At 43.9% G+C, this 18,291-nt stretch overlaps 1 protein-coding gene across 1 annotated transcript in view; it reads right to left on the reverse strand.

Moving 5' to 3' along the window:
* The window catches only part of Pkd1l1 (polycystin 1 like 1, transient receptor potential channel interacting), a 196,372-nt gene that overhangs the window by 141,070 nt on the left and 37,011 nt on the right, over window positions 1-18,291 (reverse strand). Inside the window, 9 exon segments of the mRNA XM_005372508.1 lie at window positions 361-553; window positions 875-975; window positions 2,221-2,369; window positions 2,482-2,601; window positions 4,188-4,430; window positions 5,470-5,679; window positions 10,727-10,783; window positions 12,391-12,589; window positions 16,375-16,486. Coding sequence (XP_005372565.1) covers window positions 361-553; window positions 875-975; window positions 2,221-2,369; window positions 2,482-2,601; window positions 4,188-4,430; window positions 5,470-5,679; window positions 10,727-10,783; window positions 12,391-12,589; window positions 16,375-16,486 — 1,384 coding nt within the window.

Here is an 18,291-nt window from a genome sequence, read left to right on the forward strand (position 1 = left end):
ACTACAAAGCCTGTCGTCAGCACGTAGTCACAGCATGCTGGCATCTATCTATGGTAAGGATTGGATGGACTCACAGGCTCATCTGCAGACTCACTTCTCAGTGGGCACCAGCAACTACCTGCAACATGCCCGTCGTGACAGGTGGCTCAGACGGGATGCCCAGCAGACAGCCCCTGTCCTTGGGAGCCACAAGACTGACACGCAGACTGGTGTAGCAGGCACAATCTGTCAATCAAGACTGCCCAGCTTCCGTGAGAGGACACCTCTCACAGAAGGTCCCAGGGACAGACACAAATGCAGGCGAAAAAATGGAACCAGTTGTTAAAACCCCCAGGCTTTCCCCCAGCAGGAGACTCGTACCTACAGTTGACTCTCTCAGGAGAAGTTCCGGGCTGAGGACAGGGACCTTCGGATCTCCACTCTGTCTTGTCCCAAAACACACACTGGATCCACTGGAAATGCACTGTGTAGTTTACTGCCCCAGCAAGGTATTTGTTTGGAGGTCTCCTGTCATAATCAGCGTCTAGCAGGGACAAATACCCCACATCGGCTCCTAGAAAAGGGGGTAAAACATATCAATAACACATGTGAACTATGCAAGGAACATGCTCCACCCCAAATGCAGGTGGAAGGGCCACTGGGGATAGACAAAGAGGAAGGACTAAAAGGTGCACCAGGTTCTGTTTTTTTTTTTTTTTTTTCCTGCTTTGGGGGATTTACAGTGAATTAAACACACCAAGACTTTCAATTGTAAGCATTAGAGTGCAGAAAAATGGAAAGACAGTAAGAGCTAGATGACCAGGAAATCTGATACTGTGCCTCATAGAGATGTTAGGGAAGACAGACGTCAAAGGCTTAGCACGTACGCACTGACCTTTCCACAGAAGAGCAGGTACATAAATTTGCACAGTCTGCTTATCCCAGAAGTATACCTGCTTCACAAGAAAATCCGAAGGCGTGGCCTTCTTGGAGAACCTAGGGGCAAACAAGAGGTAGTGAGACAGCTTGCCCCTCTGTGTAGACTTTACTTATGCACTTTGTGATGATCGTACTTATCTCTAGGAACGGATAGTTGGGGATAGTCAGGGCTAAAAAAGAACCAATGTACTTCATCCTCTGGTACACTTAGCCCCTTAACTCCATCCCCTCCCATATACAAACATAACACCCCATATACAAACATAACACTTTCCCTTATATCTGTAAAGAACAAACCCAAACCAAACAAAAGCTACTTCATGAAAAAGTAAGAATAATGCCTAGCTCTATTTGTGGCATAAGAGCAAAGACCTGGCTGCATGCTGAGGCTCAGGGCACATGGGAGCTTTTCTAATGCTTCATCGTGCTACCAGGAAGTGTGGGGGTTGGCAGGTAGAGATCAGAGCCTCTAACTACTCAGATAAAGAAAGTTCCAAGCACCTCCCTTTTGTATGTGACTTTGAAGGACTAGGTAAAAAAAAAATAGATTCTTTAAGCAAATAGATGCCCAATGGCTCAGCTCCCATGGCGCATAGAGTCGAGCGAGGGAAGGAAGACTCAGCTGTGTGTGGAGCCTATCTGCCCAGCAGAGCCATGACAGACACACTACTGCTCCCAAGTCCCCTCCAGCCAGCCAAGGACTTACATGGTCAAGCAGATGCTGTAGTACGGTTAACATCTGCCTAAACACATGGGACTCCCAGGACAGAAGGACACAGAGCTGCTTCTTCCAGAAGACAATGCTCCTCCCCACCTGCCACTCAGTCACTACAGTGGCTTCTAGCAGTCCTTTCTGCCTGAGAGTCCAAAGAATCTCCAATGGCTTCTCCACATAGTCTAGCCGCTGTCTGAGACCAATCTAATCTCACATGCTCAACAGCTCCGAGAGAGAGAATTAATAGGTCAAGTCTTTTGGAAAATATAATTTCAATACATTTTTCTCCTGGAAGAAAAAAAGAGAGAAAAGAAGCAAGGGAGGGAGGGAACAATAGAATAATTGCTGTCCAGGTCTGTGCTGTTGTGTTATCAGACTTCTAAATGGTGTCACACTATGTATGACTGAAACTCGGGTGTTTCTCAGTTTAGTTAACAGGCGGGAATCTAACTTTTAAAAAAGGGTGGAAGCTCATTTTCTAAATAGATTACATACTTATATACATGTAGGCATATACATAATTTCTTTGACAATGACCCTTGTTATTCCTTCAGAACCAATCCACCTATCTGCTCCCCTTCACACACCTTACTAGCAGCATGACGGGGAAGGCTCTTCTTCTGAGCTTCAAGAATTTGATGCATATCTGTAAGGTTTCCTGGGGTTTTTCAGAAAGCCCAGTGAACCCGTGGAGGTTCACCTCATCCCGAAGCAAGGTGAACACAGTTGGATGTCTCTGGTGCTGCCGATAGGCAAGAGAGCAAGTCAGGCGGTTTGTCTTGGGGAAGGCAAATGCATTAGAAAGCAGCCAGCCCAGCCTAAAGGCAGCAGAGGCAGTGTGGGTCAGCTGTCTTTACCAGGTAGTCTTCCTCCCCGAACTCCACGGTCACAGGTGTCTCCAGCCGTCCTCTGAGAATGCGGCTCCTGTCCTTGCAACTGTAGAGTAGAGGGCTCACCACGCTGCCCACCTTGGGGAACAAAGAAAATGAAGCCGACAGTTGGCCCAAAGGAGAAAAGCAGATAGGGATGGTGGAGCACACCTTTGATCCCAGCACTCCCTGGAGGCAGAGGCAGATGGATGGCTGTGAGTTAGAGACTAGCCTGGTCTACATAGTGAGTTCCAGGATATCTGGGTTGTGTGGGGAGACCCCATCTCTCAACAAACAAATGAACAAACAAACAAAGTCAAAACAAAGCAATGAAAAGCAGGAAGTGAAGTCATACTGTCCAATTCTGATCAAACAAAATGAGTTTAATGAGATAGGTAGGCAGGATTTGTGTAGATGCGGGGGGGGGGGGCACTGCTAACACTCCTTGCATGTTTTCCTTGCTGAAATGACAGCTTTTTTAAGTTAAAAAACTATTAAGAGCTCTTATAAAAAGAAGTATCTGGGATGGGTGTGGTGGTCCCAGCACTCAGGAGGCAGAGCTAGGTGGGTCTCTCTGACTCCAATGGTTGCATAGTGAGAACCTATCTTATGAAAAAGAAAAGGAGGACAAGGAGGACAAGGAAAAGAAGGTGGAGAAGGATCTGGAGGAGGAGGAAGAGGAAGAGGAGGGTCCCGCTGAGCTGAGCTAGCTGGGAAGGCAGAGGGTGGGGTTATCATTGTGCTCACTACTGCTATGCCTGTCCTGCCCCACGTGATTCACAGACCCAGAAGCCATTGTGGATTCTGAAAGTAGAAGGTCATGTCAAAGTGCAAAGACCTTGGAAGTCCCTTCTGACTTCCACACCCCCAAGGTGGGACAGACCACATGCACCTCTCTGTTAGTGTGGAGGAAGAGAACACTCGTGGCTCTTCAGAAGCCCCTTCTCAAGTTTTGTTCTGGTTGAACTCTGTGTTGGTTTTAGGAACAGTGAAACTTGCCTGAGCCATGACCACTCCACCACATGTTCTGGCCCTAGACTCCCTGACAAAGATGGGAAGGCGCCACGGTGAATACTGTGTGGATCCACCTAACAGAGACCACAGAGCCCTAGTTCTGCTAAGATTTTTTTTTTGGAGAAATTTGTAAAGACAGAAGACCAAGACTAAAAACAGAAATCCTGATACTTGAACAATCAGGCCATGATCTCTGGGAGCCTGACTTCAGACACCTGGGACATCTTAGGTAAACAACTAGAGTTTAACTCTTAATGACCTATGACGCCTTCGCCCAAATGGCCAGTGTCAAAAAGGAGGACTTGTGCTGGAAGCTGTACTAATTAAGAAGACGGTGAGAAGGCCGCCCACCTATTCGCCCAGCTCATGACCCCACATAAGGCTAAGTCAGCATTTCCCCCTCGGACTTGCCCGCAGCTCCTTCTGTGGTATTGTCTAATAACTCTTTCCTTTCTCTCTCTGGCCTTGTCTCTGGAAAATACCTCCTTGCCACCAGTCTTCTACAGGTCACCTTGCACACAGCAAAAGTGATCTTTAGCCACTTCAAAGTGGCTTCTCTTTGGAAACAAAGACAATGGGCAAGCATGCCAACCTATTCTCCTTTCTTATAGAAGTTGGGTCACTGAGCATTTGAAGCCGCCATTAGATGTGGCAGAGGCCTCGTGCCATACCTGTCCAGGAGCTCGTCCCTCTGGGTAAGGGCTATTCATGAAGAGCATGAGCTGGCTGATGTAGCATGGGCTTTGGGATGCCTCTTGAGCAGGATGGCGCAAGGCCAGCTCACCAGGGAAATGGACCCAGATTAAGCCCAGGTTCTGACTAGACTTCTGGAAGCTGTGATGGAGAAGGGTCCAGAACTCCATCTTCCCAGCACTTATGTGAAGTTGATGTTGGTGGCCCAAGGAGAGACAGGTCTGCAAACACAGGAGGGTGAGGACTCTTGCAAGATGAATGAGCAAATGGGTACAAAACACCAAAGGCAGTAACACTAAAGGCACAAATGGCTCTTCCCTGTTTGGGTGCATCTCACTGATATTTTATTAATTTCTTAAAAATTGCTAAGTTTCCTGGTGCTTCTCAGTTCATAAGCAGAGTTTTGATGGTATGATGGCTTTTCAAGACCTTTAGGCCAGTTGGTATGTACACAAACCTAAGCTTTAGTACACATTCCGACGGAAGACATTTTCACATCTGCATGTGAACAATGATGAGAAAAGGCCAGATTCAAGCATAGGATTATTTGATCTACAATTTTCAAAGCACTGTGATAGCTATTAGTTAAATAAACCAGCAAGCTCGGGAGAGATGGGAAGGCAGGGAAAGGAAAGCAATGGACTTCTACTACTAACTGACTGCTTCCTCAGAACACTGCCATTTTATCAGAATAAAATAGCCGAGACGATGTCTCAAAACCATTGCAGCAGAAATAGATAAAATAGACATCTTTTTTTAAAAACAGTCATAGCTCAGCAGGGACACTTTTAAAGCTAATGTCTCCAAGCAATCTTTTGTGTGACTTCATGCCATTCTGCAGAAAACAAAGTATACCCCCAATTCCCAAAAGATCTATCCTAACACCGGACACACAACACTGCTGCCACAGAAGACTTAGCATTCCAGATGAACACTCCCAAATGCTGAGCTGCCACCCAGAACCGTGGCTCAGCTCTCAGGAACCAACTCTAAATTTTCAATGGGAAAAGGGACATATGTATGTATGTGTGTATGTATGCATGTATATATTACTGGTTAGTGTGTGAACGGAGCAGCTGTTCATTTTGTTTGGTGTGTGTGTGTGTGTGCATGTGTCTGTGTCCACGCATGTGTCTGTGTCCATGTCTGTGTGTCTGCTGGGGATGGAACCAAGGGTCTCATGCATGCCAAGCACACACTCTACCACTGAGCTGCACCCAGGCCTGTGGCTAATTTCTGTGAGTGGATAGACCATCTTACTAGTAACATGTCAGAGATGATCTTCATGCCTTCTTCCTGCAGAGAGTCCTCCTTTCTCCCGTCTTCCTTGGCAGCTTCCCAGACTCCAGAGATGAGAAGGATAAGCTCAGCTCCCAGGTTTTTGTTGACCAGCAACTTCCTGGAGAACGGACCTTGGGCTAGGAGTATCTGTGCATATTCAAGGATGTGCACAGCGCTCATAAAGCTCAACTGCAGGGAAGAGGGGATGGGGTTAGATGCTCGCTGGCGCGCGGTGAGTAGACTTTTGCTTCTTTCTCTGTTACTAGGTATCAAAATGATTCAACATGGTGTCAAGGCAACAGAATTCAGTTCCTGTTTGGTATTAGGGGATGAGTGGACACCATTCCCAGCAACCATTTGTTCTAGGATGCTCAGCTTCTTCATTCACACAATGACCAAGGGAAAGCAAAAGGTCCCTTAGAGCCCTTTGTGCTTTAGTATGGCATGCACTTTGTAAAAACATGCCATAAATCCCGTGACATATTGGCCCCAGCATCATACCATATCCTCCATTCTCTCCATTACCCACACATAATCTGTGCTTAAGATGCACTGGACTTTTATCAACCCCCAATAGCTAAGACTTCTTCCTGATACCAAGCATATTCCTCTACTAGTAATACCTTTGCCCTCTGTTTGCGTAGCAAACCCCTCCTTCTCTGCTTCCTTCTTTATAAACCTCCACCATTCCAAATGCTTGTGTAGGCAGAGCGGGTGGGCTACTGTCACCACACCCTTGCCCACCTTAAACAGTTACCCTTCACTAGCAGCGTTTAAGAAATTAGTGCCCATTTATTAATTCTTTGAGAATTTTATATGTAGATACTCTGTATTTTGATCATGTCTCCCACCCACCCTTTTGCCTAATTCATCTGAGACGCACTCACAACTGCCTGACGTCCTCCCAGATCCATGTATGCCGCCCGTGTATTAATGGGTGAGGGATCATCCAAGAGAGCGTGATCAATCCACCAAGGGCCACGCACTTAAAGAATCCGGCTCTTTCCCGGAAGCCATCAGCTGTCCACAGGGCTGTGCACACTCATGAGCCCCTCTCTCCTCCAAGCAACATTTGTTCTTGCATTCCCTCTTAGGTTCTTTTTTATAATGGAAAATCTCAGATATTGGTTTTACCTCTGAATACTTCACTCTGTGTACTGATAGAGAAGGACTCATTCTGAAAACGTGCTTCCCACGCTACCACCAAGAGCCGCAATTCTATCATCCTCATTTTGCAAGCTAACAGCTCCTCACATATACTGGGGTTAACTGAACAGTTGTCTGTGCTGCAGAGGGCTTGTACCCCTTTTCTAATGACAGGGTTGTTAGCAGAGCTTTTTGATTTTGAGACACAGTTTCTCTGTGTAGCCCTGGCTGCCCTGAAACTTGCTCTGTAGACCAGGCTGGCTTCGAGCTCACAGAGGTTTACCTGCCTCTGCCTCGGAGTGCTGGAAGTAAAGGCTACCATGCCAAGCTAACATAGTTCTTTTCTGTTTTTTAAAGGATGTCTTTCTACATTAATTTCATTGATCAGTGTCTACAAGACAGGGATTAAACATTTCCTTCTTTGGTCTTTAGCAGCTTCTAGCAACTGTTATAGAAATATGTGTGGTGGGATGAGCAGATTCTGTTTTCTGGCAGTCACACTTTTTAACCAATAGTGAGCAGTGGCTTAGAAATAGCTTCAAAAATGAAATTCTCTCCCAAAGTAAGCTAGTCTGGAAGTGAATTTATTTTTGAAATTTATTTGTGCTTATGTGTACAAATACATGTTTTTTATTTTGGGGTGTGTGTGTGTGTGTGTGTGTGTGTATACATGCATATGGAAGAACTCTGGATATGAATGATAGGTGTCTTTCTCAGTCACTCTCCATCTATGTATGTATGTATGTATGTATGTATGTATGTATGTATTTATTTATTGAGATTAGGTCTCTCCCTGAACATGGAACTTACCAGTTTGGTAGACTAGCTGACCAGCGAGGACCAGGCCTCTCCTAGTTTCTGTATCCCTAGTTCTGGGATTATAGGTATGAGCTACTGTGCTGAGCTTTTTACACAGTTGTTGGGGACATAAACTCGGGTTCCATGCCTGTGCAGGAAGCACTTGATTGGTTGAGACATTCCCTCAGCCCCAGAAGAGCATTTAAACTACTTCCAGAGCTAAATCAAAATAGGGTTTTAAATAAAGAACTGTCATCCATTTAAACATATAAGAGCATTATGCCCAATTTTGCGCTGCACAATTTATAAACAAACAAGCAAAAATATCAGGAATGGTTACTTCAGAAATGGCAGTCATGTTCAGCTTCATTTCTGGGAGATGCACGACAGGATTGTGGAGAGGCATGGGTTGATCCATACCATGTCACCCTCCTGAGCCTTCTGAGGAGTCATGTCTGGGCAAAAACTCCATACTCCAGGTCCTGGAGTCCAGCTGAGGGCACATGTACAACAATCAAGAAAATGTGTGGGATTAGGCTTGTCACTTCCAGAGTGACATCAATGACACGTGGCACACTTAACTGCATTCTTCTCCCCTGAACTGGGGAGCCATAGAGTGGAGATGTCAGATGCATGAGAATAAGGAGGGTGTGATTGTGTCTCCATGAAAGGATCACTCAGAAAACACCTTCTCTGTTTTCAGTCACTCAGACACCCGGGCTTTTTGTTATAGCAGCTAACATGACTTTAGCACAGCCTGCACCCTGGGAGAAGGAATTTAGAAGGCAGATGTGGCCCCAAATGCCAGTTCAAGTGCTATGTTTATGTGGAGTCAGACAACTCTGTCATCAGATCCCCCGAGGGCTTCATGGAGATTATGGCATTTGAAACCATCTTTGATAAGAAACAAGTTTTTTGAAAGAGCAGCAGGAAGAAACCTGTACCAGGTTAAGAGAAAACTTATTACTTCAGGAACATGAGAAAAACCTAAAGTGACAGAGCATAGAAGAGATGGCTTGCAAAGGGAGACACAGAGATACTGAGCTGTGTGCCATGTGGAGAATCTCAACCCTCTCTGTAATGTAGAGAGCCACAGGCATATTGAGTTTCACGGGACATGAGTGGATGTGTTTTATGAAGGCAGATCTGTAAGCAAAGAGGAGTGTGTGGTCAACCTTCCGATTTGGCCTCTTCATTAAAGATGAAGAAGATGCATAGGAGGAAGAATAGGAAATAGATGGCAAGGCCACAGGGTCTCTCACTCATTCTACTCTGCCTCTCTGTTGTCATGGCACCCACACTCCAGTGAGAGAAAGAAGAGCCCTAAAGAAATGTGCAACACAGCTGCTAAGTACACAGCTACCAAAGGAGGGAGCCCAGCAAGAAGGAGGAGGGTGCAAGGGAAGCACTTGGGCTGAGTGTCTATGGATTGTTCTCAGTTCTCTGCTGAGCCAAAGGCAGGGCGCGATAGGACAAGTTATGGGCCAGAATTAAGAAGTGTGATTGATTGAAGGGCCCAGGTGATGAAGGTGAAGATCAGAAGCAGCCAAAGCATACAGGCTATGGCGAGCTGTTCGTGTGTCCCTGAATGTGAACACACAGCTGTAGAATGACATTAAGAGAGGGGACGTGACTAACTGCTGTAGGCTTTTCCACAATAATGCTCTGCCTGCTGGTTGTGGCAAATGCTATAAAGGTGTCAGAAAGGAAGCAGAGAGTGTGATGAGCGAGACACACAGCCTGGATGAAAAGATGGCCAGCATGTAGGTTAGTGCCGCGCAGTAGAGATGGAAGAGACAGGGAGATTCTAGTTGCATCTTTTTAAAGGAAGAACTGACTAGTTTAGTTGCACTTGATGGACTCAGAAATCAAAGAATGCTCAGGCGTGTTTTGAGTTGACTCTGGGTAAAGACTCTGGGTCCCACCTTGAGCCAAAGGAAGCAGGAAGAAAATGGAGTGGCTTTGAACTTGGAAATGTGAGACTGATTTACAGCACACGAGAGAAGGCTGGGCTGAGGATACGAAATGCACAGTCTGATATAGTCACATTGATTTAAGACTAATGGACTAGAAGAGGTCATCTGGAGAGAGTATCGGAGAAGAGGTCCATGTGACTCCCTGCTGAAACGCTTATGATGTCAGCATTTCAGGGAGGAAGGAACTGGAGAACCAAGGATGGCAACCAAAACCTGAGCCATGAGGCCATGGGATGAACCACACCCTCATGCATCTCTTATGAAGGAAAAAAGAGGCTGAGAAGAGCTTTCTGGTAGAGTTGAGGGATCTTTTAGCTTCAGCACTAACAAGTATGCAAAGCCACTGCTATGGGTAAAGCTGTAGGGCAGACAACAGGCATGAACGCTGCAAACCCAGGTGCTACCTCAATGCTCCACTGGAAAGAAGTGCCTAGAAACGAGGGCTGCTGGAAGAGGGTGGACATCTGCATATGGGTATTTAAAGAATTAAGTGGGAGTCATGACATTCCTTGGCATCATCTAGAAGAGGAATAAAGGAAGTAGCCTAGCATGGGCAACCTGGAGACAAACCCTGAAGGACAGTATGACAGAGATGGAACAATCGCTCAGGTTGAACATGCTCCAACCCCAGGGACAGCAGTCACACAGGCTGGACTGAGGCCATACAGGGTGATGGTAGGTTGGTTCCTGAGCACAGATGGAGGGAGGATGCTTGCTGGAAGCCCAGATTTTTGTTTCCTAGTGACAGGGTGTGAAGACAGATGTAATTGCAGTAAGATTTGCTGACTGGTGACAATGAGGGACCCCCATGAGTTATTCTGTCATTTCTCGAAGAACAGCAGAGTGAAGACACCTATTGAGGGACTCTGGGGAATGCTGAATATATTTGAGAAAACAAGTAGGCATGGCCATGAGAAAATTCAATAAAGAACAATCTGCCCACCAATGTGATTCATACTATGGCAGGCACTTGTTACTCCTTTGTACTTCTAATTCTGCATGAAGGAAAGGTCCTTAGGCATGGCTTGAGATGGATAATACTGTTAGGAGAAATATTTAAGAGAAAGTTCTGTCTCTAATCTCAATGTCAAAATAAAATTTTGAATCATATATTTATCAAGTCTTGATCATGGCCTTTATAATTGTAAAAATTCCAGGAAAATATACCAAGAAAGAAACAGTGCTTACCAGATCGCTTGAGTAAATTGGAAGCATGGGGACCTTTGGGGAGAGTTGAAGTGGGAAGGGAAGAGGCAGGGAGGGGAGCACAGAAAAATGTAGAGCTCAATAAAAATCAATAAAAAAATAGTGCTTACCTTATTAGGGAAGCTTACGAGGTCTCTCAGTATATGAATAGAGTCCACCATTGCTTCCTAAACAGCAGAAACAAGTCAACAAACTATAGAGAAATCATATTATTTCAAATGTAGCTTGCTTATTGATTCTTTGTATTGTTCTCTTTGTTTCTACTTTCTTGATTTTGGCTCTCAATTTGATGATTTCCTGCCTTCTAGTCCTTGAGACCAAAAACACTGGTGACAACTTATTCTGGAGAGGCCGTGGGGTAAAGGTAACACTACTGCATTGCTGGTGGGAGTGCAAACTGGTACAGACACTTTGGATATCAGTATGTCAATTTCTCAGAAAATTAGGAAACAACCTACCTCAAGACCAGCAATATCACTTTTGGGCATATACCCAGAGGATGCTGAATTATACCACAAGGATATGTGCCCAACTATGTTCATAGCAGTATTATTTGTAGTCACCAGAACTTGGAAACAACCTAAATGCTCCTCAACTGAAGAATGGATAAGGAAAATATTGTCTATTTACACAATGAAGTAGTACACAATAGAAAAATAAATGACATCTTGAAATTTGCAGGCAAACAGATATATCTAGAAAACATCATATTGGTTGAAGTAATCCAAACCCAGAAAGATAAATATTATATGTACTCACTTATAAGTGGCTTTTAGACATAAAGCAAAGAAAAACCAGCCTACAATTCTCAATTCCAGAGGACCTAGACAACAAAGAGGACCCTAAGAGACACATACATGGATCTAATCTACATGGGAAGTAGAAAAAGACAAGATCTCCTAAATAAATTGGGATCATGGGGATCATGGGAGAAGGTAGAAGGTGAAGAGGGAGGAGGGTAAGGAGCAGAGAAAAATATATAGCTCAATAAAAACAATTGAAAAAAAAAACAAATGTAGCTTGCTTATAAAGAAATGGAGCACATATTGTATTTTTCTATGAAAAGCCTCCCTAGGGGCCAGCCCTTTCGTAGCGAGATTATGACCTTGGCCTCAATGTTTCCTTCTAGTCCAGCATGACTCTGATGTGTCCCTAGCCAGCACCACCAGACCCTAGTAGGAAACTAACACAACAGAAGCTGAAATAAAGGGACAGGATTAAAAGGAGCTTAGAGGAAGGGACAGGGAAATGTCAGCGTAAGGAAAATGATCAGGTCTAGCAGAGTATCCTGTAATTCTAACGAAGCAAGGCCTGCTGTGTGTAGGCTTGAATGTTCCTGGGTGGCCATTGTAAAGCAGAGGTGCAGAAATGTCAGAGGGGCAGCAGTCTTTGAGCCACAGTCATTCATTGAGAAACTCCACTTGGGGCAGGAAAGATGGTTCAGTGGTTAGTGTACTGGCTGCATTTCTAGAGGACCTAGGTTCAATCCCATGCAACCATATAGTGGCTTACAGCCATCTGTAACTCCAGTTCCAGGGGCTCCAAGGCTTGCTTCTGGCTTCCATGAGCACCCGGTACACAGATATATACAAATGCAAGATAACCATACGCATGGAATAAATCTTTACAAACTTTAAAACATTGATGTTTACAAAATAGAAATTGCATACAATTTGACCTTATCCCTTGACTGATGGTTGCTGAGGAGGCAGCTCTCAGACAACGGCTGCTGTCCAGGTTTACAGACACTGCGCTACCCTGCTCAGGGACATACCTGGTCCGTTAAAGGTACTCTGCATGCTGAAGAAATCAATACATCCTGTATCTGTGACCATAGGCCACAGGTGGATGTGTTTCTGCTCTCCACATACAAACGGCTCAGGATCACAGTGGTCATGGCGATGTAGTTCCTGACTTCCGTGTAACTTCCCACCAGCTGGAGAGAAGACAGGGTGTCCAGGGTGGAGTCGTATCTGAAGGAACAGAACGGTGGCGATGGTTTGACAACATTGTAAAACTTTACTCTGCCAAAGGGGAATGGAGTTTGTCCTTGAGTGGGTCTGAACCCAAAGAGAATGACATGAAGGGAAGGTGGTTTGTATCGGGGAAACTTGAAACACAATTAGACACAGTGCCAAAATACTAGTAGCACCTCTTCGTTTAGAATTGAAAAAAACACCAGACGTTAAACAGATACCAATATACGACCATCATGATAAATAAAGGAATGTGTCCCAGAGCCAAAGACACAGTGGCTAGAGCAAGCTGAAAAAGTACAGACAGCCTAATCATTGAGAACTCATTGTGCGCAGACCCAGATTAGAGAGGAAACTCACGGTATATTTGCGGCTCCATGTAAAATCGCCAAGTTTATGACTTCAGTTTTTAGTAATTTGGCATTCAATTATTTATGAATGGAATAATAAACTTATTTATGAATGGAAAAGTAAACCCAGAGAGGAAACATCATGTCTTAGACAGAGCTCCGTGCATGGAGCCATCACTTTTTTCAGCTCTTGCTCTACACTGTCTTTGCCATATGACTGCAAAACACCATTTACTTGAATAACTCGGCCTAAATGTCCAAAGGTAAAACAATGTCGAACTAAATAAAATGCTTGGTGAGCAATGAATCACATACCAAACAGTATGACATGTTGGCTAAAGACTGCAGGAAGCCAGGCGAAAGAGAAAACACAGAAATGAGTCTGAGAAGAAACAACACAGATTGCACAATTAGGGAAAATCTGTTTCACAGATTTAATCTCCTACAGTCAATAAACTCACAAATAAAACATCAAGGAAACGAAAGCAGCCATAGGAAGCCTTAGAAAACTGAGGCAGAATATATCAGACAAAAGGTCCAGTTTTCAATGAAATCTTTTTAGACAGCCAAACAAGCTTAAAGACCAACCCAAACTCAGGAAAGATAATAGACAATAGGAACCCAAATAATGGGTTGATCAAAGACTTCAAAGCGGGAATCATAAATATGTTCAAAGAACTAAAGAAAACTAATCTTGAAGATTAAATAACAGTATTATAGTAACTAATCAATTATAGTCTAGCAATGAAGAAAAGCTATAAATCAAATGGAATTTCTGGAGCTGTGTGTGTATTAACAATAACGAAAATTCACTGCAGAGTTTGAAAAGCAAATTTTGAGAAAAGCAGCTGTGAATTTGGGGACCAAACAATAGAGATAATGAACAGCAAGCAGAAAAGAAAAGGAAGAAAATGAAGACAGATTTGTAGACATGCTGGATAGCAAGTTCACAAATAATACATTCCTTAACAACAAATCCATTGCAGGAGGTGATGTCTATAAAGTGCTATGTTAAATCTATAACAGTTAGGCATCCATTCAGACAGATACCTTAAGGCACCTAGAATGGTTACACCTGTATCAAGCTAAAAATAAAAAAAAAAAGTGGGGATCAAATTTTAATGATTCAGAGGGATATTTTCTGATCATAAAAAGGGCCAACCCAGGCAGAAATTTTTAATAAAAAAAATTGCAGGAGGTGAAGACTAGTGTCAGGGGATAGAAGGGCATATCTGGTCTCCTGTCCCTTGCTGTCTCTATTTCTGCCTTGTATTCACTATGAAGTAAATTGTTTTAAAACCACAAAAAAAAAAAAACCACTCCTCAATTAGGTATGGTCTACTTTGTTTTATTATATATAAGAACTTTCACTTAATTAAAGAATGGTAGATGTTATAGCTCCTGCATGAGGATGAAAGTCCACCATTTTGGAGTTTACTAAGCTGAAGATAACTTCATACATGCAGGGAGTCTTCTGCCTCGTGACAATGGCTTTGGATGCTTAGAGCAGAAGAAAACAACAGTAGTACTAAGGCATCTGTGACAGAATTTAAACATACTTTTAAATAATTAGAGATTAAAAACTATTTTAGCTGGAAAAAAAGGGCCAACCCATAATTAAATACATAATTAATCAAAGAGTGAAGAATAAAGAAGCGAGTGCTCAGCCCTCATCTGTAAACACATCAACATCAAGGCTTAGGACATGGTGGGAGAGGAGTTAGCTGGAGGTTGGGGAGGAGAGTTCTCCAAAGTTGTCTTCTGACCTACATCCATGAGCCATGGCACGACATGAGGATCAATAAATGCATTTCAGCATTTATGGCTTGTCCCAGTTTGCTTTCTGTTGCTGCGATAAAACACTAACTAAAAACAACTCAGGGAGGAAAGGGTTTATTTCACCTGATAACTTCCATGTCACAGTCTGTTCTGGAGGAAACTCAAGGCTGAAAGCAGGAACTGAAGCAGAGGCCAAGGAAGAATATTGTTCACTGGCTTGTTCCCCATCACTTGCTCAGTCTACTTTCTTATATAACCCAAGAGCACCTGCCCAAGGTGTGGTGGGGCACACAATACAGTAGTCAATCATTAAACATGAGAATGTCCCACAGGCTTGTCCAGAGGTCAGTCTGATGGAGACATTCTCTCAAGGCTTCATCTTCCCAGATGACTTCAGCTTTTATTGAGTGAGCACAAAAACTAAGCCCAGCACAGTCAGCATGGAGGAAAACCACTCTCCTCTGCCAGTGCTGATGGGAATACCAAGTGGTGCAGCCTGTCTGGAGAGGTGCTAAGTAAGAGGTATGATATGGCCCAGCAGTACTTCCCTGGAGAAATGAAAATGTTCACCCACACCAAAGCTTGCAAAGAAATCTTCAGCATAACCTGACTTACAGACAAAACTAGGCAATGTCCACGAGTAAAGAAATTGAGGCAATACAATAAATATTATTGAGTCATTAAAAACGAGGTACTTATTTGTGCTGAATCATGGATGAAATTCAGCAATATTCATACGTGAAATGAAGAGGAACACTCAAGAGCTTATTCTCATTATTCTGTTGCCCCGAAATTTCTAGAATCTGCAAATTTTTAGACACAAAGATTTTGACTTTGGGGATTTGGAGGTAGGCGTTGGGGTTGGTGATTCGGGAGTTACTACTGTTTGGTACAAAGATGTTATGATAACCAAATGTTCCCAAACTAGATCATGCTAAAGGCCACAGTGCTCTGTGAGTGCGAGGAATTTCCATCGGACAGCTATATAATGCTTAAATGATACCCCAGTTAAACTGTTTAAGGGGCTGGAGAGATGGCTCAGTGGTTAAGACTGCTTGCTGCTTTTCCAGAAGATCCAAATTCACTTTCCAGAATCTATGTAGAGTGACTCATACTGACCTCTATCCCAGCTTCATGGGGTTCGATGCCTTATTTGGGGCTCTTCAGGTACCCCACACACATGTGAGAAACCCCAACCTCCACTACCCTCCCAAAGATACATACATAAAATAAATCTTAAAAACATTTTAGAGGGGCTGGAGAGATGGCTCAGAGGTTAAGAGCATTGCCTGCTCTTCCAGAGGTCCTGAGTTCAATTCCCAGCAACCATATGGTGGCTCACAACCATCTATCTATAATGGGGTCTGGTGCCCTCTGATGGCCTGCATGCATACACACAGACAGAATATTGTATACATAATAAATAAACAACTATTTAAAAAAACATTTTAGAAAGAAAAGAAAGAGCATCATGGACTCTGAAGCAGCAGCACAGGGCTGTGCAAGAGGTATTAAACAGGCTGTGACCAGGAAACCCTGTTTTTTGCCCAGCAAGAGAAGAGCAATTACCATTGTTCTGTTAGCAGTTCTTTATCGCCTCCTGGGGAATATAAGCTCTGCTGTCGGGTGTCTTTGTTGCACCCTCTTACTTACAGGTCTTTGTCAGGGCAGTCATTTCCATGGTAACGGGGTAGCACAGTCACTTCCACACTGCAGGGCTGCACCTTGGAGCCTTGGCCATCTGTGATCTCAGTAGAAACAATGACTGTGAAGGAATATGACAGAGGAGGGTCATCCCAGCTACTAGCTGTGGGGAAGTGTCTTCAAGCACCATCAGCAGCTGAATAGCATGGGCAATGGTAACAGGGTGGGGGATGCTGGCAAAACTCAGGCAAACTGTCTTCCTTCCCACATCATACACACCGAGGATACCAAGAAAGCTGTAAATAGAATCTTTGTCAAGCAAAACTATGAGCTATAGGAGCAATGGCTTTTAAATATTTATTTTTGTTGAAAATAGATTTTTAGATAATATATTCTAATTACAGTTGCCCTCTGATCCCTCTTATATCCTTTCCACCTCCCCATTCACCCAAATTCACACCCTTTCTTGCTTTCTCTCATTGGAAAACAAACAGGCATCTAAAAAAAATAAAGAAAGAAAGAAAAGAATAAGAAAACATAAAGACAAAAAAAAAACTTGAATAGAACAGAACAAACAGAAAAAAGGAGCTAATGAAAAAGCACAAGAAACATATATAGATTCAGAGACAGAAACATACACATTCTAACACACAGCCATCCCAAAATTATATAATATGTAACTAAAAGACATATGATTTGAAAAGGCAAAAGGAAGGAAGAAAGGAAGAAGGAAAGGAAGGAAGAGAAAAAGAAATCAGAGAAAGCTATATCCAATGATCAATTTCTTGCTCAACCATACAGAGACGTGTCCTGCATTAGAGGGAAACAAATACAGAGAACCACAATGGAACAATGTGCAGAGAGTGAGACTTTGGAACTACATGGGATGTCTGCATCGAATCCCTCCCCTCAGGGCTCAGGGAACCCTATGGAGGAGGAGGCAGAAAGAATGTAAGAGCCAAAGGGGATGGAAGACACCAAAAGAACAAGGCCTTCTAGACACAATAGGATTGTTGCACATGTGAGCTCACGATCATTGTGGAAGCATGCACAAGGCCTGCACAGGTCTAAGCCAGATGCATTACAGCCTTGAGTGGATGCGAGCCCCCATCCCGAACCCAGAAGCTATCGCCGATTGATAACTGCTTGCAAAGGAAAAATCAGTTCGACAGAGTCTCACTGGGTATACGAACCACACATAGTTCATACCAAGGAGTGGACAACCAACACAAAACAAACTTGATCGCAATTTTCAGATTTTTGTCTTATAAAGATTTATTCTTAATTTTGTGTGTGTCAGTGTCAGGGTGTGTACATGTGAGAGCAACTGCTCTTGAAGGCTAGAAGAGTATGCTGGATTTCCTGGACCTAGGGCTACAGGCACCCACCCAACCTGGTCCTGAGAATCAGGTTCAGGTCTTCTTCAAGAGTAGTACATGCTCCTAACCACTGAGTCATCAGTGCTGCCCCCATGGTAATGGCCTGTTTACCAGGGATTCAAAAATAAGGCACGGTATGAGAAAAGGCCTCAAGATTCTTCTGTCCTTCTGGGGAGACCTCACAGCCTAACCCAAGATCTGAACACCAAAGTAAGGTCAGTAAGTGCTCATCAGGCAGGGGACAGAGGGTGTCACAGAGGGCAGACAGGCAGAGCCTATCACTGTGTGCTGCAGGAGGGGGCAGGTAAGTCATCATCCATTCACAAGGTCACGGTAGGTAGGACTATTTCTGCCCTCCGGAGTATCACTGTCCATCAAAAACGTAAGGAGTGCTGAAATGGGGTACAGGGTCACAGAGAGTGTAATCCTGACCACAATATATGGTCTGAGCCGGGCAATGGTGGCGCACGCCTTTAATCCCAGCACTCGGGAGGCAGAGGCAGGCGGATTTCTGTGAGTTCAAGACCAGCCTGGTCTACAAGAGCTA

Source organism: Microtus ochrogaster, linkage group LG1 (assembly GCF_000317375.1).
Source record: "Microtus ochrogaster isolate Prairie Vole_2 linkage group LG1, MicOch1.0, whole genome shotgun sequence".
Lineage (NCBI taxonomy): Eukaryota > Metazoa > Chordata > Mammalia > Rodentia > Cricetidae > Microtus > Microtus ochrogaster.